This window comes from Mytilus edulis, chromosome 2, assembly GCF_963676685.1.
Source record: "Mytilus edulis chromosome 2, xbMytEdul2.2, whole genome shotgun sequence".
Taxonomy (NCBI): Eukaryota; Metazoa; Mollusca; class Bivalvia; order Mytilida; family Mytilidae; genus Mytilus; species Mytilus edulis.
In genome coordinates, this window is record NC_092345.1 from 93,191,412 (window position 1) to 93,217,882 (window position 26,471).

General features: G+C 31.6%; 2 protein-coding genes across 5 annotated transcripts; both read left to right on the top strand.

Moving 5' to 3' along the window:
* The first annotated feature begins 317 nt into the window (after positions 1-317).
* Positions 318-8,458, top strand: LOC139510715 (uncharacterized). Its single transcript, XM_071297245.1, has 4 exons — positions 318-635; positions 2,659-2,762; positions 6,190-6,298; positions 8,320-8,458. The coding sequence occupies exons 1-4, from the start codon at positions 494-496 to the stop codon at positions 8,439-8,441; spliced, it is 477 nt and encodes a 158-aa protein (XP_071153346.1). The 5' UTR covers positions 318-493; the 3' UTR covers positions 8,442-8,458.
* Positions 8,459-11,046: 2,588 nt separating this feature from the next.
* Positions 11,047-18,789, top strand: LOC139513465 (heat shock 70 kDa protein 12A-like). 4 transcript variants are annotated; one of them, XM_071302007.1, is made up of 5 exons: positions 11,047-11,215; positions 14,155-14,521; positions 15,195-15,413; positions 16,183-16,336; positions 17,386-18,789. In XM_071302007.1, coding segments are annotated over exons 1-5 (1,821 nt in total). In that variant the 5' UTR covers positions 11,047-11,213; the 3' UTR covers positions 18,465-18,789. The 4 variants fall into 4 exon arrangements, with proteins under 4 accessions (XP_071158108.1, XP_071158109.1, XP_071158110.1 ...); XM_071302008.1 differs by having other exon boundaries at positions 15,195-15,410; XM_071302009.1 differs by lacking the exon at positions 11,047-11,215 and adding an exon at positions 11,473-11,598.
* The last annotated feature ends 7,682 nt before the right edge of the window (positions 18,790-26,471 follow it).

A 26,471-nucleotide genomic window follows, 5' to 3' on the forward strand; every position in this document is an offset into this window, starting at 1 on the left:
AAAACGAACGATAAGGTATCACAAATAGACAATAAACATATTAATATTATAGTTTAACCAATTTTGACACTAAATTTAAGTGATAACAATTATATTGTTGAAAATTATTATTATTCTAGGAGAAATGAGTTAAAAATCGGTGCCCACCTCGAAGAAGTTTCATTTATTTAATTCAAAAAGAAATTTCATCATAAGATGTAATTTAAGGCCAAAAACGGTCGGTGACTTTTTAAATAGAATAAATGCAAGTAAGTTTCATGCGCAGAAATTCCAAATGCTATTAGAATCACACAGCTGTCGAAATGAACGTTTCATTTACATTTAAATGACATAAACTAAGGCTGAAAATGACACGTTGCAGGCAAATTCACTTAATTTTCCGTATGTCGTTATTACATCAAACATATTGAAAACCCTCAGGACAGAGATATTTAAAATTCACACCAGTTGCAAGAATTATTTTCATCTTGTGTATTCTGCACTGACGGTTAACATGTTCTTCAAATTTTTGTTGTACGTCTGTCTTGGAATATATGTATGTTTTGCTACAAACCTAAAACGATGCAATTGCAGAAACAAATTTGTTGACGTTGCTAATGAAAACATTCCTGTCAACATGTGTCTTGAAAAAATAAGTAAGTACTTATAAATTTAGGGTAAGTGACCATATTTTGGAAATTGAAAGAGTAGATACAAAAATATAAAAAGGGAAGAACGTTTATGTCAAAATTGTTGTCTAAATAAAATAGATGACGAAGAACATTTTTTATTTACATGAATAAAAAATATATAGATTTGAGATTAGAATTTTTGCAGAAAGTTAGAAATATCTATTGCGATATAGATAATATGGATGATTTGGATAAATTGGTTTTATGTCTTTCGTGTCCGTCAGTTATGCAGTATGCTGCTCCATTTGTTAAAAAGTCATGGTCACTGAGGAGGGTGGACTCAACAACTGCATGGTAGATACATAAATGTATATAATGTTGGTTTTTTTTGTTTTTTTTTGTATGATGTATTGTAAAATTATTATTAATTTTTTCGAAAATATTATAATTACGGTTTCTTTACTTTTTTGGTCCGCATGTTTCTCCGAAGTTTGTTTCGCCTTGACATTGTTGCAGAAAAACTCTCTTCTGCTGTGTTTAATGTTAATATTATGATATCGTGGCCGATATTATTATGTCAAATGAAATTAAAAAAGTTGGTGTGTCAGTTCATTGTCGTGGAAATGGCACTTCCAGCTTAACTTCTAAGGTATAACACCACTTATCCATAGCCCCTTTGCTTTCCATGTTAAATTCTGCAATTTGAATCATTAACGGCTGCTTTGTCTAAAATTCAAATAAAGTGGCAGATATTTCATGTCAAAACTATACCTTGCCCTGACTTGTGCTGAAAAATGTAACATACCTTTAATTGCATATTTAAAACTGGTTCTCGGAAGTTTGATAGTACAAAAACAAGTATGTATATATATATGGGGTGGGGGATGGGGGAATATTCATTCAGATGCAAGATCAAAATAATAAGTGAGGTAAATCGGATTCAGAGTATATTCATTCAGATGCAAGATCAAAATAATAACATTGTAAATGTGCCCTCCTATTTAAATTTCATATACTTCTTTATTATTCATAAAAAAAAACTTTCGACAAGGGCTTTACAATGATCCCAAGTCCCCAAGATATCATTTGATAGCAAAACTACCCAAATATTTCACTAATTGACAAAGACACAGCTATGCGTAGGAACCATTTTGTTTAAAATATGTACTACAATTCTTGTATGTTCTTTCCGACGGAGCCTGAGTTATTGGTTCTAAGAACTGTTTATCGGAAGGAAGAACAAGTTTGCTTATTGTTTTGTTTGTTGTGTGTGGGTTTTTTTTTTTGAGGGGTGGGGGGTTGGGGGACTATTCATTCAGATGCAAGATCAAAATAATAAGTGAGGTAAATCGGATTCAGAGTATTCCAGAGAAGTCAAGTGTGATAAGCTACCAGCATTATTTAACGTATTAAATAGAGTTTGTGTATGTAAATTAAGGTGTTGACCATATGTATTTACAAGAGTAATTTTAATTTGAAATTATCTACACCACTGGACAACGGCTTCAGTGTTCTATGCCCTCAAGACATCAACGCAAAAATCGTTAAAATCACACAAATTCGCTCGTTAAATGTGGTGTAATTTCCTACAACAGTTACTTATTATTTTAAGAGATACCATCTTATTATGAATATAGTTTTAGTATCCACGTTTATTTTGAATATGCAATGACTTCAGTGTTCGGTGGCTTAAGGGATCGAAACAAAAATCGTTAAAATCGTAAAAAAAATCATCCAATTTCGGATGTAAATGTGTTGTAATTTTCGACAGCAGTTACTGATTAATTTAAGAGATACCATCTTATTTTGAATATAATTTTAATATCCACGCTTGTTTTGAATATGCAATGACTTCAGTGCTCGGTGGCTTAAGGGATCGAAACAAAAAATCGTTTAAATCGTTAAAATCATCCAAATTCGGATATAAAATGTGTTGTAATTTCCTACAGCAGTTACTGATTATTTTAAGAGATATCATATAATTCTAAATATAATTTGAATATGCTAGCTGTAATGGCATTTATATTCAAAACTATTTTTCTTGTAGTTGTACAAGTAGATGTACAGTTGATTGATGTCATGTGGGCAGATACTAGGAGATCCACAGAGGAATATGTCAAGTATACTGTTGATGTCAAACGTATTTTGAAGGTAACATACGTTATAGATGGAACTTTGAAGCACATGTACATATTATTTATTATAGTATATGCTCATATCAATAGTCAGTAAAATCAAGTACCGTTCCAGTATATATAAAAAAATATCTCCATATCTAACTCCGTATAAAATTTCAGGTACTTGCTTGTGTACTGATTTTTTTTATCCTACTATAGTCAATAAAATCAATTAACGGTCCACTATTTAAAAAAAATATATCTCTATATCTAACTCCAAATACTATTTTAAGTATATTTTTTTGCGTATTTTTTTTTAACCCTAGGTAGGAACAGTTAAAAACATGAAGTTATCCTTCTTAAACAAACATTTATCTTTTTTCTAGTTTATTTAAACATCTGCATCCTGATTTTATTTGAGAGAGTCATCCCATATTAGACCGTTCAATTCTTCTTAAGAACAGTATATGCAGTTTGAAAGCAATTTACCTTACTCATTGCTACTCAAAGTTTGTCTCGTTCACTCAAAATCTACAACATTGGAGTAACTGTTGGTACAGCGCATCATTTTGGCGTCTTTTTGTGGCGCCATGTTCTTTTTCCCTTTCATATTGCAGCTTGCAAAGACAAGCGCTTTTAAAAATATATCTTGTATCATATCCTAACACAATTTAAACTTGTATAATGGTAAGTTGAGACAAGTAAAACGATGAAATGTTTTTTTTTAAATGCGTGATTTTCATTTAATTAGTTTTTTTTTTTTATGTAAAAGGTAGTTCATACGGGGCGCCGAATGGGACTCTTGTGGTTTTGTACAAAATTCAATTCTGTCATAACAAAATCATTTTTGTCTTACAAAACTATGTGCTACAGACTTGTTTTGTGAGAACTTCAATTTTGTGGTGACAAAATTCATTTGTGTAGACAAAATTCATTTTTGTAGACAATATTCATATTTGTCATGACAAAAGTCAATTTTGTCTAAAAGGTATGCAAATATAAACATATTTGCATACAAAATTGACTTTTGTTACCTGATATGGAAATTAAATCACAAAAGTCAAATGTGTGAGGTAAGATTCAATTGTGTGAGACAAAATTGACTTTTGTGAGACAAAATTAACTTTTGTGAGACAAAATTGACTTTTGTAAGACAAAATTCAATCAATTTTGTTGAGACAAAAGTCAATTTTGTTAATTTTGTTGAGACAAAAGTCAATTTTGTCAATTTTGTTGAGACCAAAATCATTTTTGTCAATTTTGTTGAGACAAAAGTCAATTTTGTTGAGACAAAAGTCAATTTTGTCAATTTTGTTGAGACAAAAGTCAATTTTGTCAATTTTGTTGAGACAAAAGTGAATTTTGTGACTACAAAATTCATTTTTGTGACGACAAAATTCATTTTTGTGACGACAAAATTCAATTTTGTGACGACAAAATTCAATTTTGTAACAACAAAATTGACTTTTAAGAGACAAAATTGACTTTCGTGAGACAAAATTGACTTTCGTGAGACAAAATTGACTTTTAAGAGACAAAATTGACTTTCGTGAGACAAAATTGATTTTCGTGAGACAAAAATCAATTTTGTTGAGACGAAATTCAATTTTGTCAATTTTGTTGAGACAAAATTCAATTTTGTCAATTTTGTCTCACAAAAGTCAATTTTGTCAATTTTGTTGAGACAAAAGTCAATTTTGTCAATTTTGTCAATTTTGTTGAGACAAAATTCAATTTTGTCAATTTTGTTGAGACAAAAGTCAATTTTGTCTCACAAAAGTCAATTTTGTGTAACAAAAATCGATTTAGTATGCAAATTAGTTCACAGAAACCAAACTAAACTAATTTGAATACAAAATTGACTTTTGTCGCCCAATTTTTAAATTAGGTAACAAAGGTCAAGTCTTTGTAACAAAAATGAATTTTGTCATGACAAAAGTGAATTTTGTCCGCTGATAGATAATTTTGTATGATAAAATTTCAAATTTGTAGTATGATACAAATTTTGTTAAACTGAACTCATTTTTGTTGAACAAAAGTCACTTTTGTCCGTACAAAATTGAATTTTGAGTACAAAACCACAAGAGTCCCATTCGGCGCCCCGTAGTTCAGGGGTATAGAAAAAGACAGAATTTTCTTATACTTTGCCAAAATAAAGATTTTACTATGCTTTTTGTTTTTAAATGATAAAAAGAATGGGTCATCGCGCTATTTTTCAAGGTACGAGTCATTCAAAATTGCCAAAAAAAATTGCTTAGATTATTCATGAAATAACCAGACGCAAGCTAGCGAACAATAAGCCAGCGAACAATAAAATGCACCAAGCTGGCGAACAATAAGCCAGCGAACAATAAGATGCACCAAACTAGCGAACAATAAGCCAGCGAACAATAAGGAAAACGCGCCAAACTGATTGAAAAAAAACATTTTTGTGTATAAAAAGAAATCTATAAGACAGAATTTTAAAAATAGAATATGAGAAGATAGGTATTATAATATATTTTAATAACTTGTTTTCTGGCTATACAAGTGAATATAAATTTCCCTTTATGTCCAGTATAATTTTTGTATTAAAGGAGTTATCTTCCCTTAAATAGCTTATTTGAAAAATTAATTCTATAAGCACAAATATTTGGTATTTGTTAAACCATTTTCGATAATGCAATGAATAACTAAGTTTTCTTTATATAAATAAACAGTGTAACTAATAAATTGCAAATCTGTCTGCAAAGGAGTAGGTTCAGTAAGACTTCTTTTTGGCCCCAAAATATAGCAGTTTTACAAAATTGTTAAAATGTATATTTTTAGTTAATTATTGGACAGTAGAATGTTTCTGCTGAATAAATATGGGCTGTGTTTGACAATACATTGCACATATATTGGGTATATATACTAGCATCATTAAGTCATGTTAAATTGCTGAAATCTTCACAATTTTAGCATTTTAGGTATATTTTAGACGGTTTCCGTCTTGAATGAAAGTGGCCGCATTCGTGTTCATTCTTAATATTGAAATGTAAGTTGTATTTGATGATAATACATATCATGTATAAAGGTTGAGGATGAACATGGATGCGGCCACTTTCATTTTTGACAAAAAACCATCTGAAAAGTGTCAATTATTGGCATATTTGAAAGATTAAGCTAGAATCGGGGCGTTTTTAATCAGTAAATCAGTTAAAATCTTTTACATATACTTATTGAAATAACTAAAATAGACTTAAGTGTTCAAAAAGTGTCTAAAATCTTTCGTCAGATGAACTTGAAATTTGAGGCCAAAATCGGCCCTTACCGGACCTACTACTTTGCAGATTTGGGCACAGAACCCGATATTTACTGTGATTGTACAATTCAAGATGGCGGTATACCCCTGAACTACCTTAAATTGATATATATGCCAGACAAGCGACATGACTCACAAAAAAAAATGTATGTTTTATACTACTAATTTATTTCGGTAGGGTGAACATCTGCTGACAGGAGTAGATCAAACGAAGATTTTTGCATTGAGTGACTTCATTGAATGCGCACCACGAATGTTGAGTCGTTCCTTCTCTTATATAGTGTCAGGTTAGTATTACTAAATAAAAATGTTGAGTCGTGCGTTCTCATATATAGTGTCAGGTTGGTATTACTAAAAAAAAACATGTTGATTCGTTCGTTCTCATATATAATAGTGTCAGGTTGGTATTACTAAAAACACATGATGAGTCGTTCGTTCTCGTATATAGTGTCAGGTTAGTATTACTAAAAAGACATGTTGAGTCGTTCGTTCTCGTATATAGTGTCAGGTTGGTATTACTAAATAGACATGTTGAATCGTTCGTTCTCGTATTTAGTGTCAGGTTGGTATTACTAAATAGACATGTTGAATCGTTCGTTCTCGTATATAGTGTCAGGTTACTATTACTAAATAAACATGTTGAGTCGTTCGTTCTCGTATATAGTGTCGGGTTGGTATTACTAAATAGACATGTTGAATCGTTCGTTCTCGTATATTGCTAGGTTAGTATTACTAAATAGACATGTTGAGTCGTTCGTTCTCCTCTATAGTGTCAGGTTAGTATTACTAAAAAGACATGTTGAATCGTTCGTTCTCGTATAGTGCCAGGTTAGTATTTAGTACTAAATAGACATGTTGAGTCGTTCGTTTTCGTATATAGTGTCAGGTTGGTATTACTAAATAGACATGTTGAGTCGTTCGTTTTCGTATATAGTGTCAGGTTGGTATTACTAAATAGACATGTTGAGTCGTTCGTTTTCGTATATAGTGTCAGGTTAGTATTACTAAATAGACATGTTGAATCGTTCGTTCTCGTATATAGTGTCAGGTTACTATTACTAAATAAACATTTTGAGTCGTTCGTTCTCGTACATAGTTTCAGGTTGGTATTACTAAATAGACATGTTGAGTCGTTCGTTCTCGTCTATAGTGTCAGGTAAGGTTTACTAAATAGACATGTTGAGTCGTTCGTTCTCGTATAGAGTGTCAGGTTACTATTACTAAATAGACATGTTGAGTCGTTCGTTCTCGTATATAGTGTCAGGTTAGTATAACTAAATAGACATGTTGAGTCGTTCGTTCTCGTATATTAGTCCAGTCAATCTAGCATAAATTTGACCCTCACCTTGAAGTAATTGCAACAGAAGATTTTAAAGTTTTAATCTTTATATCACAAATATACACAAAAAAGTACCATAAAATCTAACTTGAGGAAAAGTAAAACATCATGATTTTAAAATTCCTATGCAGAGTTGCATTGATAAGGGAGATAACTCTGCAAAAAAGGCAGAAATATCAATAAAATTGATACAAAATTATAACTTTACCGCTTCTATTCAACGAAATGAATTGATTCTTGATATTTAAGCAATCTTTAGAGCATGTCAAGGTAAAGAATCTCAAATTGAATAAAACTAATTAAGAATATATTTAAATATGGTTTAAAGTTTCTTCAAACAATGCAGATGCTTAACAAATACAATTTACAATTAACAATACCAAATATTTACATTATTAATTCAAAATGGTCACAAAGCCATAAATTTACAATTTCTTTAATAAAAAAATGTGCCAATTTGTTTTTTAAAATACCCATAACACTTCGGTTTTGCACATTTCATGAACAGAAGATTATATAATTTAGTCAAATACAAACTTAATACACATCATAGTATCATATTTTACATATATTTTAAGAAAATCATCCAAAGACTGACAAAAAAGACTCTTTTTTGAGGAGTTATCTACCTTTGCAATGCTAATTTCCATAAGAAAAAATAATGCAAAATTTGAGTTTTCCTCAAGTTAGATTTTATGAGACTTTTTTCTGTGTATATTTGGAGCTAAATTCTATAGATTATCAATAAAACATTTTCTGTTGAGTTTGAGTGGACTAGATAGTGTCAGGTTAGTATTAGTTTACTTATTAGACATGGTGAGTCTTTCGTACATGATGAAAATATAAGCCTGGAGATATTCAAATATCAAGCATTAAATTTTATTGACGTTTTGAAATGTTTACGTAATTTTAAAAGTATGACAATAAAAAAAAGTAATATAATATGTACTCCTATTATTTCATTTACAGTTAATATAATAAAGAAGCAGATGCATATGGACATGTGTAGTATAATGGTACCTGCTGATTTTGTATCTGATGTTCAGCTTGGTGTGATGGAAGGAAAATTTCTGTGCACAGATATCAAATAAATAGATTATTAATTCGACTTTGTGTATTTATTAATTATTCTATGCCCCCAAACCAAAAGGCTTTGATAAGGTCCAATTGCAAATGTACTTACAAATGGTGTGAATATTATAAACGTGTTTGCTACTTACATTATGATAAATAGATAATGTTTAAGTCAGAAAATGATCCAGTTAGCCCAGCTATAAAAGTCGTTACGTGACGCCAATCAAGACCAAGACCTAAACTACCTTTTTAAGCAAATGTAGCTTAATTTAGGACATCTGATACAGTTTCACGTTGAAGCAAAAAGGCGAAACCATCAACAGATGTTGGTGCACCAGTTAGTAGTCGGTTGAATGTTCATACAAGCATAGATATAAAGGCTATTATATCTATGAGACAACTGAGAATAATTGCTAGCTATAAAACCAGGTTAACTCACCATTTTCTACATAGTAAAATGTCTGTACCAAGTCAGAAACATGACTGTTGTTATTCATTCGTTAGATGAGCTATTTCATACGGGACTTTCCGTTTCGTATTTTCCGCAGAGTTCGATATTTTATTATATTTCTTTCTAAAAGAGGGACGAAAGATACCAAAGGGACAGTCAAACTCATAAATCTAAAACAAACTGACAACGCCATGGCTAAAAATGAAAAAGACAAACAGAAAAACAATAGTACACATGACACAACATAGAAAACTAAAGAATAAACAACACAAACCCCACCAAAAACTAGGGGTGATCTCAGGTGCTCCGGAAGGGTAAGCAGATCCTGCTCCACATGTGGCACCCGTCGTGTTGCTTATGTGATTACAAATCCGGTAAATAGTCTAATTCGGTAGGTCACATTTATGAAAGGGAAGGGGATTGTAGACTTTACGACGTAAGGAACATATCCTAGATTTAATACCTCCTACAGTTGCAGAAACAAACAATTACAATCTACGAAGCAGTCAAAATATATACCAAACCTCTAGCAGACTGTCTCTTTATCAGGAATCATTTATTCCATCTAGTATCAAACTGTGGAATTCGCTTGATTTAAGTGTTAGAAATGAACTTTCTTTAAATATGTTTAAATTGAAAATTAAACAGAAATATTATAAAAACAAATCACCCCCTACATATTTCAATATTGGCGATAGATATTTAAATGTTTTACACGCAAGATTAAGGAACAAATGCAGTGCCCTGAACACGGATCTGTATCACGCTAATATTAAAACTAACGCAATGTGTCAATGTGGTTATTTATACGAAAATGCCCAACATTATTTTCTCTCGTGTAAAAATTATACAGTGCAAAGGAATACCTTATTTTTTGAACTTAGAAAAGAAAATATACCTACCGACTTTGAAAATTTAATGTACGGCAATGCTTTGTTTACTTTTAACATAAACAGGCTAATTTTTATAAAAGTGCAGAATTATATTAAAGAGACCAATCGCTTTTCATAGTTTATAGACATTATGGTTAAATATATACCAATAACAATGTTTTTACTTTTTGTTGACTTCGAATGAAATTGTTCATTTTTTCCTAAGACATGGATCATCAATTTGATTTTAGTATATAATTCATCAGTTGACAACAATTTAACTTATTTGTTTAAAATACAGTAAACACTTACCTTTTGAGGGAATATTTATTCCAAGATTAATACAACCTACCAGGTAGGTCTATCATAAAAATGTACGGTCAACTCGACTTTTAGAAATAGATGAGTCATGTCGTTTAAATTCTCGTTAGTTTCATGTCTTCATATTAATATTATTTATGATGTTATTATTATGTATTTCATTTTTGTTCGGTTATTTATTATTTGTATGTAATGGAGAAGACGTTCTAAGTTGCAAAACTTGTGTCTAATCCTATTGTCAATGTTTTTGGACAATAAAATATGTTTAAACTAAACTAGGAACATATCCGATATCATTTGTGAAACGGTTATTCCATAACGGTCAACCTACTCGCGATGGCGTCCGTAAAATTTACGAAGGGATGATTTCAACTTTACCATTTGGAACTCTTGGTTTAATAGCTTCCTTGTGAGCAGTAACCCTCTACCAAGAAAATCATGATAGGAAATGCAAGCACGGGAATATCGTATCAATTTGGAATTCTAACAGATGAGATTGCCAAAAAAACCCTGTTACCTGCAACTCTTCTTTCAATTTCCTTTATGAGTACTTTATGTAGAATTTAACCTGTTTACAAACAGTTACAGTGAAATTCAGGATAAAATAATGACCTTACAAAAAATATCATCTCTCTGAACGACGTTTCTTTTACTAAGGAAATTATAATTATGTTTAAAATGGCACAGCATTTTTGCTGTTTTGAAATAATTTCAACTTAAAAGTACAGATTGAGGTACAAACTATTAACCTTAAGTTTTGGAGATGTATCTCCAGAAAAGGAGGTATTTTCAATTGACCGACCTCTATTAAAAATCTATAGCGGACGCTGAACTTTGTCTGTGAAAGTTATATTTGTAGTTGTTTCAACCAATTGCAGATTGACTTATAAATCCTGGTATTTTTGATGAGTTTATTTGCATTACATATCTTTAATATTGACACAGTGACAATTATGTGTGCAAACACACACACAGTCTTTTGTTTACATTTACACACAACATGTATAACTTCCTTTACTTGTAAGATATTATAAAGAAATATTCATTTATCCGCAATAATAAAAAAAAATATAGTACAAAATTACCAATTCAAGGAGAGACAATACCCTCCCTTTTGGATCATCGATAACAACAATTTCGAAATTATGTGAGTATATATTAATATGTACACGAACATGACAGTTTATTTAATCATTTATAAAGTTGTTGCAATTTTTGATTTTGTAAAAAATAAGTCGTACAGAATATAATTGTTTTATAAAGTCCAAATACTTAAATCAGAGAATAAGGTCGGATTTTCCTAATTGCAAGCTCATCCATAATAACTTAACAACAAGTGCATTCTTTTGTTTTTAAAATAACATCACCCAATCAAATCAATTTCATATCATTTATAAATAGATAAAAACCTACCTAATATCTACTACAATATTTCAGGAAGTAAATTACTATTGGAAAGATCTTATTATATATTTTGATTAATGATGAGATGTTGATCGACTGATGTTTATTCAGAAATTGCAGTGTAAGGTAACTTCAAACCTTTTTAAATCAGATAATCTAATCATCTATTTTAAAACTAACAAACATGACCATTAAATTTTCCCTCGCCATTAGTAGGTCAACGAATATGATCGATTAACGGAATAGCTCACAGCCGTATTTTATATCATTGGAAAAAGGAGAATAAGCCTCATTGCAATGTTGATGTCGTCGTTGTCTACAGTGGTCCCACTTTTCTTAAATAGCAGCAGATGAATAAATTGCCAATCTGAAAACAACCCCCGCCTCAGCACTGGGGACCATACTACATGCTTGTCCGAATTTAAAGTATTTTTTTCTAAATTGCTTCATATAAATAAGACAAAACTCTAACACAGGTTTGGTTGCTCACAGTTACTTGTGCTTTTCTCTTGTGAACAATGTTTAATAACAAAATAATCTGATAACAGTAGTATACCGGTGTTCAACGGTCATAATTAAATCGAGTAAGAAAAAACAAATACAGGTTACAAACTAAAACCGAGGGAAACACATTTACTTTAAGAGGAAAACACCGAAACAACAGACACACTGAAGTGCAACAAAACAAACACCAATGCAACATACAAAGAAACGAACTAAAGGATAGTTGTCATATTCCTGACTTGGTGTATGATTAATATGAAAAGATCCACTTTGAAGTAATTAACAATATTCAAATAGACTTTTTTTTGCATGTAAGAGAATTGTCCAACACAACCATTATATATAAATGACCCCAAACTCATCACGATCCATATCATAATACATGACAATAAGCAATATGCTGTACGTTGTAGTTACTGTGTTCACCTCCGATGACCTGACAGCTCAACAATTTCTTTATTTGATACATCGGAACCCCACCCTTTAAACTGCCAAAGGATTGCAGGTACATATATACATATGTACAATAATATATTTAATTCCAAAATAACAATAACACATTTTATTTAAAAAATAGTTAAAAAATCTGAGCGCTGGTCATTAATACAATACAGGACTAATACAGAAAAGCCGATTAACACAGAATTTTTACTGGTCTTAATACAGGATTTCAATTTTCTGTTTTCGGTTTAAAAAAGTGTCAAAATAGATGTGTATATTACACAAAATATGTTCATATTGATCTTGTATGAGTCACCTTTTGAAGTGGGTGTTTTATATTAATCATGTATGATGATCTATGATGTCCTCGTACAGTCGTGCGACTCGAACAAATATAACCAGCCTTGACCAAAACAGGACTGCTTTAAAAACTCAATATCACATCTTCTCTAACCAGTTTTGAATATATTTAGAAATATATTTGTTATCTCCTTATCACATGACAACGCAAGTAATTTACTATAGTTATTTGAATAACAATTTGTGATATGGAAGAAAAAAAATTATGACGTAACTGTTCTGTTTTCTTATTCATAAAATTTATAAAATATGTAAGTAGGACTAAAAGTTTATTGATCTCCAATGTATTTTCAAGATTAGGAAGTAAAATTTAGATAACACTCAACAATAAGGTATTACTGGCTCCAGGGTAGAAAAGTAATGATGCGTTTAAACTATGCCATTTCACAGTTTAAATGATGTTCATATTTCCTCAATTTTTAGATCGAAGGTTTTAATACTTAGCATGTTAAGAGGTCATGATGCATCCTTTTATGATTTCTGCCCAAATAGAGAAGGTATGATGAAATGGTCAATCTTTTATCTTTTGAATACGAGAACCGTATACCATGATAAATCTTTATAACCAAATATCCGTCAGGTATCACTAGTTTCTCTTTGATATTTGTTTAGCGTTTAAACAACTATTATACATACAAGGAAAGGTTGCAAAACTATTTAAATAAAACAAACCTGCAAATTAATTGACTCCTAGCTATTTGTTCTAAAAACTACAAAGAGCAATATCATTCACCATAAACATGTTTGTAACAAGATATATCATATAAAGATCTTGGTTCATGATATAAAAATTGAGGCAGATTATAGGCCTAGGTATACGAAAATGAGACTGCAGCAAAATTAAAAAAAAACAGTGATTAATATATGTCTTCATCCATTCTAGTCTCAAAACAGTATGTCTGCTAGTGTCTTAAAAAATGAAAACAACTCGTTTTGTATTTAATTTGTCTTAAGATTTTTCTTGATTTACTCTTCCAAGTCTTAAACAAAGTACATGTGTGCACAACTCTGATCGGATATTTTTAATATTCTGCACTAAACACTGATTTCCAATTAATGTAAAATATAAGCTTAAGATAAAGTTGAAGATAATCGATGAAGATGTTTCATATTTGAGAGCAGGAACAAGTTATTCCACTTCTTTTGATATATCCATATATTATCATTGGTAAGACTGTTACTCATATCTTATTTTACGAAAAAGTTGGGCTGGACCACTCTTCATTATTCAATAAATTAACAAAAAAATAACAAACATATTTTAAAAAGAAATTAAAAAATTGCTAACACATTCATTAAATTCAGACGTATAATAAAGAGAAGCACGTGTTGCCTATTTAGAATCTTTTTTCGCTCTAATAAATTCTTTTTATGCAGGACCAGTTCAGAGCCGTCCACCCAGATGTCTGGAATTATTGCAGCCCCAAACGAGTTAGACGTTAATTCATCAGGGGTACTTGTTTCTGTCGCTTTGGACATTGGAACTTCTTTTTCAGGATTCGCATTCCTGACACGAAATGATTTCAAAATAAACCCTTTAAGAGTCCATTGCAAGCATTGGCATGTTGGCGAGTTAGGAACACTGTATAAGACTAAATCAATTATACTATTGAACCAAATGAAAGAGTTTGTTGCTTTTGGGTATGATGCTGAGAATATGTATGCACAGATGAGTGTCGACGAAGCAAAGGAATACTATTACTTTCGATACTTTAAAATGGCGTTATATAAAGTTCACCACCAGGTTTGTGTAGTATTCTAGAGACCTTAAAATTGTTTAGTATTTCCATTATTTATTTTTCCCCAATTTAATTTATAGTGTTTATTATTCTACACTATTATGGAATTATATTAATTGGTTTAAAAAACCAGGCACACATTTCTTCGTATTTTGTCTTTCAAAAGCACACCTTTGAAATACATAAAAATGGAATGACATATTCTTTGAAGTAAAACTACATATCAAATATAGAAATTGAGTAAATTTTTCGAAAATTGCAAGTACTATGGGATTGGTACGTCACATCTTTTATCTTTTCGTTAACGGTTTTTGTGCTAAGAACTGATCTTTTCAGCTAAGAAATTTCAAATCGACTTTTTACAGTTTATCATTGGTTTGTACTGATATAAGCATCACGTCGGATGGCAAATACGGAACAGGATCTGCTTACCCTTCAGGAAAACCTGCGATCACCCCGATATTTGGTGGGGTTCATGTTAATCACCATTTCGCTTCTTTGTTGTGTTTTATGTTCAGTTGTTCTGTTAGTTATTTTCTATTTAAGCCTTTGTGTTGTACGTTTAGGTTTGACTTATGAGTTTAAATGTCACTCTTGCATCTCTTATACACCTTTTTATTTTATAAATGTCTATGTTTTGTATTTGGAACTTATTAATTATCTGTGTTGACATTTTAGGAATTGCGGAGGAATATGAAGATAGAAGATGAAAGTGGTAAAAAGATACCTGCTTATAAAGTATTTGGAGAAGCAATCAAATTTTTAAAGGATGCAGCATTAGAGGAACTTATGAAGTCATGTCTTATTAAAGAAAAGGATGTTAGATGGATTATAACTCTCCCTGCTATATGGAGTGAATCTGCAAAACAGTTTATGGTGTATGCAAGTAAAGAGGTTGTGAGTAAAATAATTTACTTTTAATATGTATATCAAATCAAAACGTTTCGATACTGGTCTATTTTCAATCTTATTTTAAATTGCTACAAAAAGTATAGAGTAAACAAACATTTGATTTAAAAAAAAATATAATGAAAAAGTCTCACAACTAATCAACAATAATCAAACGTAGGTCTATCTTAATAATGATAGTACTCATTTAATTTTACTGCACCAAAAGCCCATTACTAATTTCGAATATCAAATATCCTTCTTCAAACAATGACTTGATGTAACAAAACTACCAATTTATGTCACTCATGCATACATTGATCGTTTTTTTCCTAACGGTATCAACAACCCAGTAATAGCAGTAATGTAGACATGACATATAATAAGTATTGTCATTTTCTGTAAATTTACTTCTTAAAATGTTAAAATAATTGGAAACATCAGGTATTCCTACTGCCGCCTTAGCTAACAGACATTTATGTAACTTGGCTCCAAATGATCACCAACTTTGTAAAATATTTCGACATAACGAAATAGAAACAGTGTCTCAATTTGAAAGGTTAGCTTTATCTTAAGAGCTTAATTCTGTGTGACATTTATTGTCGGATATGACAAAATATATGCTTAGCAGATACTTTCTAAAGATATAACAAACAAAGGAAAAACAAACACTCATATCATTGGACTCCACTTGCATTTTATGGAATACCATATAACTCCTTCAATAATTATCCTTTATGAAAGGTAGTATTGTTTCTATTATTTTGAAAATCTCTAGGCAGGAATAGCAGCAGATAAATTAGAGATCACATTAGAACCAGAGTCTGCAGCTTTGTGTTGCAATTATTTAGCTTTAGAAAGGAACGAAGAAACTTCTGTAAACTTAAAGACGTTTGACAATGGACGGAAAATCATGGTTCTAGACTTAGGAGGTAGGAGGTACTATTAAGTTATTCATTCATTCGTTTGATGTGTTTGTCGTTTGAATAAGGACTCTTCGAAATGACAGTTTCTTTGTTTGTCCATAGTTGGATTCTGGTTCGATCTTACTATCACAATTAAAGTATGTAATGAAAACTATTGAAACGACAAAATCCCTAGCATTCGAGCCAACATTTTAAAGCATTTATTTTATATAATTTTATATAATTGTTACTTCTGGTACAATAAAAATAATTATATGTGGTATTATTGCCAATGAGACAACTATCAACTAAAGTACAAATAAAGTGGATTTAAGCAATTATTAGCAAAAGACAGCCTTTCGCATAAATTTCGTATAATCGTCAAAAATATTTCAATTGGTCAGTGTTGTTGTGAAAACATGGCAGCCAATTAATGGTCGTGTTTTAAAGCCGAAGTTTAACGATTTTCACAAATCAACAATCAACAAAGAAGCATTGGTATTCAGGTAAGCACGTGTATAACAGGTATAATAAGAGATAGTTAATCTGGATGATGGAGCGATGTTTACGTTTGCGATCACCGGATTTTTACCAGAAAGGTCACGCTGCATACGGAAAACTCGTCGGCCAATTGTTTGCTGGAAGCAAGCAATTAAAAAAGTACACTTCTTCTAAACTTGGAAAGTTATAGAATTTTCTTGAAAAAAATAATATATGTACATAAGTATTATAATAAAAACTAGCCATTTAATCATAAAAACATATGCATTTTTTTAATAAAGTTTCATATGAATTATAAATAAAGAGTTAACATATTCGAACATCAAAATAAACACCTTTTTAAAAATTACTAAATAGCATAGACAACTATCAATGATTTTCAAACGGTTTAGCTATTTGTTCAAAAGAAGTAGATGAGCTAACTTCATATTTATATCAGTTTTCCCTAAACGATTAGGTTGTTGTAGTTTATTATCAAATCCGAAATTTAAAACTTACTTTGGTCTTAATTATATTCAGCTTAGTGTTAAATTGACGATTGCGCCATAAAAATTATAATTTGTCTTGTGTTTAAGGTGGTACCGTGGATATAACGACGTATCAAGTTACGACAACTGAGGGTAAAAATAAATTAAGAGAAATATACAAAGCAACTGGTGGACCTTGGGGAGGTAGAAAGGTTGATGAAGCCTTTGAGGATTTCTGGAGAAAATGTCTAGGAACAGAGACATGGGAACAACTTAAGCTGGAATTTAGAGATGAAATCTATGAATTGTTTAACAGATTTGAAATACAGAAAAGAAGTTATAAACACGAATCTAGAGGCGAAATATTACTGACGCTACCGGAATGCATACGTGAAATTGAAGGATTATCAGGTCTATTAAGAAAACAAATCGGAGATGTTTCGATAAAGAGAGGGAAGGTAACATTCAAAAACGAAATATTTACGACGTTTTTCAATGCTTCCTTGAAAGGAATAAACGGAGAAGGGCTGATTAAAACGGTAGACGACTTATTTTCAAATGAAGAAATGGCAGACTTATATGCAGTGCTGATGGTCGGAGGATTTTCAGAATCTTCAATTGTCCAGTCTGCTATCAAGGAAACGCTCAGTCAGAAAAGCGAGGCGAAAGTATTTGTTCCAACTGACCCAGGATCCGTGGTGTTAAAAGGGGCTGCCATTTATGGATTTGAACAAGATATAATCATGGAAAGAGTCATTCGTCATACGTATGGCATAAGTACTCGTGAAACATTTGATGAAGAAAAGCATTCTCGCTCATCTGCCCACTACCACAAAGTAGAAAGAAATGAATTCATAGAAGATAAATTTCATCCATTAATAAGAGCAGGCGATACATTTCGACCCGGGGAACAGAAAACACATACCTTTAACGCAGTGGCAGTTAATTCTAGTGGATCATTAGAAATTGAGATGTATGCTTCAACGGAGAGAGATCCTGAATACACAAGTGATCCACATGGTAATACCACATGGAAACTAGGTTGTGTGAGTTTCCCTAAATTTGACAAGCAGTACCTAGGAACAACTGTTACAGTAAATATGACTTTCGGAAGTACTAGATTACTTGTAAATGCAAAACTCGAAAATGGCGACGATGTTGATTGCAGTCTGAATTTATTAAAGTAAAAAACAAGGTAAAAGGAACTATCACGAGAACAGACGTCAGACAGAAATAATAATGTGTTCGTCCAATGTTGACTGTTTTACTATATATGTATTTATGTGTTTCGCGTTTCACAAACGCACTATGTGAATCTACCATTATTACCCTGTTGCCATGTGTCTGTTTTTAACATTGAATACTTCATATAACTTGAAAATGTTCTGTCTGTAGTTTTCCTTTATTTTGGCGATGGTGTAGGTAGTCTGTTTTTTTTTATTCATGGTAACTACGGTATTGCTATATTCGTGTTTATACACTAACTTAACAAATAATTTTTTTTGAAACAAACTGGAAAGAACTTATGTTACAGAAAAGAACCAAAAACTATAGAAAAACTCCACAAAAAACAGAGCTAAGCATAAGGGAAATGCATTTATAAATTTAAAATAATTCTCTAAGATGTACAACACCAAATTACACAATATCCATTTTCTTCATGCCAGTACGGAGCTACTGGGTTGTTGATAGCAGATACAATCTTTAGTAGTTTAGTAGTGATCAAAGTAATGCCAATTTTGATTAACTTGATACACTGGCAGGGTGCACCATTCAATAACATGTTAAAGAACACATAAAGAAGATCAATATAAGAAGGGTAGAAATCATGAAAAAAGACAAAAACCATAAAACATCAACTACTTACATCAATAATAAAGGTCTACGGAACAGGAACCTCACACTGATGCAAGGTAAACAATCTATCCTCCAATAGCAATACCCTTCGTGTGATTAAATCAGTAATAATCGAAAATTTCCTAGATTTGTTCTTCTTTTGTTCTGTATATTCAAAACAGATTTACAAAACTTGCATATCAATAAGTTACTTATGCCACCTGTTTGATATAAAGATAAACAAACACATGCGTTTAGAATATATTCCAAAATATAATTTATTTATACCTTTATAAAAAGGCTTCATAGATTTTTTTTCTAGTTTGAATAAATGGACGGTATATAGGTTACTGTAATTGTGTTTTATAGAATTTATTATTAGCTGTGCGCGATGTCAGAAAATAAGCTCGGAAGATGTTGATGTTGTCACTTTCCCCTACATGTTTTCGTCATAGAAAACTCTTGACAAACAGCTTGGATATATAAACAGGCATATTCCGATCATTTATATCGGAAGCTATGACACCCTTTCTTAATGTGTGACTCCAATGCACTCGCTATTGTGTGTACAGCTTGGACGCTGTGTCATATTTATATTTACATTAGAAATGATGCAGTTGTCTCAATTTGTTTTACTCAAATATATGGAACGTATGGCAATTGACACAACAATAGCATGAGAGGAGGTTTATAAGAGACAAGAGTTGTAGAACTTTCTACACCAGTCCAACTGAATGTCGTAATTAACGTAGTATAACCAGACTTCAGCATACTAGTCCAGTCGATTTGTGAAACAATTGCTCAGATTGTGGTAAAAGCATAAAATTTTGCAGAGAGTTAGTTGAGGTCCTAACTAACATTTATAGCTATGGACCCAAGTCAGAAATCAAAATGGCGGCTCTGGGCGGCCATTTTGAAATCATGTCCAAAAAAATAATAAAAATTATTATTAAAAATATGAAAAATATATTACATTACCAATTTTGATAAATTTTCGTATATCTTATGACAAAGAATATCAACTGATGACTATTGAAGTATTAGGTGGCCATCTTGAATGGTGGCCATTTTGGAAACGTAAATTTCAAATATATCAGTATTCGCTATCCTAAATTGTTTTTTGAATTAATACGAAGTTTTATATGCATTTACAACTAGTTTTTCTTATCATTTATTTATACGACTGTTGCTATTCATATAGGATATATTCACCAAGTGCTCAAATAATGCATGCATATGTTAACAAATAATTGTATTTAAAAAATACGCGTAAATTCTTTTAATTGAAGTTTAGCATGTAGGGTTTGTTACTTTTTTACCACCAAAAAAATGCGTTTATACAATATAAGTTATGACCACTGTATGTTGAAAAGGAATAATACGTATTTATTAAGTCAATGGAGCTGAAAAAAATAATAAATAGACTGGAAAGAATTCCGTAACGCCAAGAGAGGACACATGAGGATTTACAATGTCAATCAAATACAAAAAGAGCAGACATAGACATTTGAGCTGGTTTTCAGTCATTTTTGTAAGCATACAACTGTTCCAAGTTGATGAAGGCAATGTAATGGGAGAAACACTCCAGAATCACAAGGCAAAAGGTACTTATCATGTCAAAGCAAATCTTAAGATCAAAACATATTTTGTGAGGAAAAAAGTCTAAGATAGGTCACGGATTGAAAACACTAGTAAAATAACCAGCCACGGTTGTGATGAATTAACAAGAACAATATGATTGCAGGATTTTTTTTTCTTTCATTGTGATGAGGTATCTGACTATCATCATTAAGCCTCGACAATTATGATCGACAATAGAGTATGTGACTGTCACTTGACCTACTAACCATTGTTCTTTTAGCAAGACTCAGTGCTGGAGATTAATATTTCAGGAGCAGATATCATGCTAAATGTTTGTTAAAACTGCACGACAGGGCAATTAGACAGAATTCGAGACACAGAAAAAAAGTCAAGAATCTGTTATCCATGGAATGGGGCTGCCAAATTGATAGAAAACAGTGACAGCTCACACTCTGGAACAGATATTGTTTTAATATTTGAAATTGATGATATTGGTAAATTGTACAGTAAACGTTCTTAGTAAATATGAGTTGTCATGGAAGGATTTATTAATACCACACTTCTGAAAAATTGAATACTAGCTGCCATAGATGATATGCAAGTACACATAAAAGGTTGCGTCTTTCTCCGGATTCTCAACGAATATGTTGGGGAAGTTCTGAAACAGGCCATGTCCTTTAGTCGTGATGATGAAGGCCTCTTCATAGTCAAAGTAACTAGAATAGTTTTAAGAGTTAAGCTTGTTACTATAAAAAGGTTTAAGGGACATTCAATTTAGGCTTTCCAAATGAATCAGTTACACAATCTTTAAGACATCTTACTTTCCTCTATCTGAGGACTGATACGTTGCAGTTGTATCCTTTCAACGACGAGTTGCACAATTGAACTGTTATAGCTGAGAAATGGTAAGTCTTGTCTGCCACTCAACGATATTTCTGGACTGTGTCTTGATGTTTGGCCATTCTTACTAAGGAAACTTATGTCTGTTGAACTGATTCGTGTCAACAGCTGTTATTGAGTGTCCCTGTAAAGTTATTCTTAGTATCAAGCATACATATTTTGCCTGCTATAGCTATGGTGATGCCTTCATTTTTACCCTTTTATTATAAGGTCTGTTTCAGAGCTTCACGATTACATTTGTTAAAAATCAATAGCACTAATTTATCTTGCTTGTATGCTTATAGATATCCTATGGCAGCTACATTCCAATTTTGTTAACTGCGTTGTACCAGTTCTTATTTCCATGATAACTCCAAGATCTTCAAGGCGTGATCTGCAAGCGTGGAGATTGGTACAATACTTCTTCCAGACCGTGTGCCATCAATGTATTTCATTATTTAGGAAAGCACAACCCCAAGGATAAAAGATTCCTGGCTTTCTTTCTGTGTCTTTTATTCTGCCTATTTGCTATGTTGTCAAGTTTCATCTATCATCAAGCATGATACTAGTGATTTGACATCTCCAGCTCTTACTTTGGATGAGGAAGTAAGTCTTGTAGTACAAGTGCACAGTCATGCCCTATTTTTGTTGATTTGAAAATGTCGATGTATCATGGAGATCTTCAGATACATCACCACAGAAAAAATACATTGCAGTCATTGTTTTTTTTATCCAGTTCCACTTTACAGTGTCTGGTCACTTATTGTTCCCTTTCAATTGGCAACTTATCTTCAACATCAGAAGTATATTTTCCCTTTTGCTGATGACATATTTTGAGGTCTGAAAATTTGTTTGACATGATTTGTGTCATTTTGCCTTGTGATTCTGGAGTGCTTCTGCAGTTTCATAATCCTCATTCAACTGGTTCGAATTGTACGAAAGGAAAACCAATTCAAGACCCAACATCTTCGTATGCTTGCATCAAAAGAGTGATTGCCAGCTCAAATGTCTATGACTGTTCTGTTTGTATCTGCTTGGCATTGCAAACCCTAACATGTTCTCTCTTGCCGTTTCACACATTCCTTCCAGTCTAATTGCCCATTATGTTTTTCTTATATCTAGTTCCAGTGTTTTCGAAATCTACAATTTTGATCTTTTCCAACAACAAAAAAATCGGTCATAAATTATATAATATATACGTAATTTCTGTTTTAAATCGTTACTTAGGCAAACGTGTAAGTAACAGAAATTTTTATACTAATCTTAATTTTGTAAACATGTGCATGCCTTATCTGACCTCTTTGTGAATATTCAATATAAATTAGTAAAAAAAGTATGAATGCAAACAGTGAATTAATAAAATTAGCGAATAATTATATATTGGAAACTCATGTTTTCAAAATGGCCATCATTCAAGATGGCTACCAAAAAATCAATATATATGAAGTCCTCAGATGACAGTCCTTGTCAATTGTAATGAATATACTATATGACTATATAGTAATTTCCTGTAGCAAGCCCTTAACTTATAAGTCAAAGTGAACACGGTTACTAAGGAAATACAAATGTGTAAAGGCAGTATTACGTTGTTCTACTTTATGTTGATGGGGAGGACAATGTGATAGAATATGATAAACAGAGTGTGGTTTGACAAAACATGTACATGTACATTTCATTTATTGTTAGATATTTTTAACGTCAATTGAGAACATTTGAGCAGTTGATGTTCTAACAACATTACTTGTTTGATATAAAATTCATGTCTGTAATCAAGGTTTTTGAAAGTTGTTTCAAATGAACAATATCAACAAAACGAATTATCCAGTAATCAGCCAACTATTATAAACGACAGGTATACAAATATTTTCTTGCTTTATTTCTACGTATAAAATAAATTCTCCTGTTATTGTATGTCGAAAAAGCGGTTGCACGAATATTGCTTTCAGAGTAATAGTTCATTTTATGATCCTCTTCGTGTCCGCGTTTTAATGCTTTTGTACACAAAACAGAAGAATAACTCGGGGGGGGGGGGGGGGGGGGGGGAGGCTATCTTTTTGTCCTGTTTATATAGCTCAAACAAATGCATTTGTATATATCTTCCACAATGCATTTTTTTTATTATATCGAATAATGACTAAATATTTTGGCTTACATTTTTTTTATTCAAGATGGCCGCCATTCAATATGGGTAATATTTCCAAAACTTTTGTTCTACAAGACAATTGGATTCAGCACTGTTATTCTATCAACCAGATTTCATGTCAATATCTTCTCTAATATCATTTTCATGATTTTCTATTATTAATCTATTGAGACCAAACGGCCGCCATTTTAAAATGGCCACCTCTTCCGCCAATTTCGATTTTCAGATTGGGTCCATAGCTTAAAATGTTGTCCATGACATATACTACTACTATGCCAAATTTCATGCTTTTACCACAATCTGAGCAATTTTGTCAAAAATCTGCACAAATCGACTGGACTATACACACTATCAGGACTTCTGCAGCGGAAGTACATAGTTATAAATAAGTATTCGTACATTCTTGCTGCTGTATGTTCGGTGTTATTTGTGAAAACTACTAACGTTTTCTATAAAGTTTCATATTAAGTTTGTGTATCTTAATGAGTACACAGTTGGAACCCTTGACTTTGCTGCTGTGGAATTCGTTGAAGAGAAAATGTTCCACTAAAATCAACCAAACGATAGACTCGAATAGTACTTGTATTCAAAAGATATATTTGTCCAATGATACAACAACAACATCATATATACAAACTTTTAATAGGTAAAGTAAACTATTAATTGGTTGTCGTTTGTTGCTGTGTTACATATTTGTTTTAAGTTCATTATTTTGTACATAATTGGACTGTTAGTTTCTCGTTTGAATCGTTTTACAGTTGTAATTTTGGGGCCTTTTAGCTTCCATGAGCGAAAAATAAATAACCAGTTAGGTAGCATTTGGCTGAACAGTCATCGATAATGGCATACCTCAGATCTTGAAATTACGGGGCAAGGAATTCCTATAAAAAGTAGGTGTCGTTCGCATAGAAGTCGTATCACACTATTTTGAAATTGTCAAAAAGATGTTGTTTATCTGATTCAGCGTCAGTTCGGTATTTTTGTTATTCTACATTTTCAGATTCAGAATTTTAAACCCAAAGCAAGTGTATTTTAGATAACCTTCATCAGTGTTCAAAAAGGTTTTGAAGGTCAAAAAGCTCCTTACGCAGAAACGGCTCCAACAAATTTATGAGGAGGACAAATTAAAATTGACACTCCGTAAATTTTATGGACATCATCACCAAATGGTGGATCCATACGATGTGTCTTTGACCAAACTAGCTAAGGACACTTTTATTACATGGTAGATTGTGGTTTGTCATTACGTCGTCTAATCTTTTAATTACCAAACGTGACTTATTCCCGATTGTGACTGTTTTGCTGAGTGTGAATTCGCATTACCATAAGACGTGATACGGTACTTATCTATCCCAAATTCATGTATTCAGTTTAAATGTTTAATGTTATATTTGTAATTCTCATCGGATTTTTCCAAATGTGTGGATGTCTTTTCTATTATAATCATGTGTTATGGTAAAGAAAATTAATCACCGCCTTCATTTATTAGATTTGATTTTGTTCAACGTAATCTGTACGATGTTTTACGTTTGAAGTTAGATTCAAAACAAACCGGACATAGCTGCTATATAATATAGTTAATTGCTACCTTAGTTTGCTATTAATAAGTATTGAAATGTACATTGTTATTAAATGTAATATCAGTACTTAATTCAAATATAATCTTAAATCAATCCTAATTCTATCTTATTCTTTCAAATGTGACGTCATTTTTCATTTTGTGATGATCTGTTTTACAAATTCAAATGTGACGTCATTATTGTCATTTTTTACAATTTCTAATATGACGTCACTTGGCGTTGAGGTTTAAACTTATTCGGATGTGTTGCATTTTGTCAGGTTATGTAACGTATTTCGGTTGTTTCCTGTAATTAGCTAATACTTCAGTTTTATCATGTACATCTTTTGTATAGTCATTTTATAAAATTTACTGTTTGCAAAAGTATAAATTATTCTAAATAATAGTGATGTTGTGGTACCTGGCCGTTTTTGGCACAACTTTTTTGAACTTTTGGTCCTCGATGCTGTTCAACTTTGTACTTGTTTCGGCTTTCAAACTTTTGTATCTAGGCGTCACTAGTAAGTCTTAGTGGACAAAATGCACTTCTGGCGTATTAAATTTGTTTAACTTGTTGCCTTTTGTTAGCTATTATTCGTGAGTTTCTTTGTCAATTGTGTTCTCCTATTTATTTATATTGTAGTCCTGTAATGTTGTGTTGTCATTTTAATGTTATATTTCACATGGCCATAAAAGAGGGCAAATGGTTACAATAGTAAAGCTTGTCCCACACATTTATTCTCATAACAATAGTATTACCAGAATCCAAAACATAGAGAATTTAATATGTGTTTCGCTTCTACACTGATAAATGAAATTTAAGTCGAGTTTACTATTTTTTGTCTAGCATATTCTATTGATTAATCTAGTTAGTATCACTGCGCACTATTCAGTTTTTGTCTGAAATGCAAGCTAAATATTATCCTACTTTTACTTATTTATTTTGATTTGTTTTGTTTTCTACATTTCACAATGTTTCACAGTCTCACAATTTACAATTACTGCCAACATCTTTGTAACTCTAAAACAAAGATTATTGCACGAACACAGACCTTGCTATATTTTTTTTTTCAATAGTATTACAGTATCACAATATAAGTGATAATTGATATCGTTAACATTTGTTATTTTATATCAATGTTTTCTTTTTGTATATATGTTATGTACATGTATGTTTTGTTTTGTACTTTATCTCGT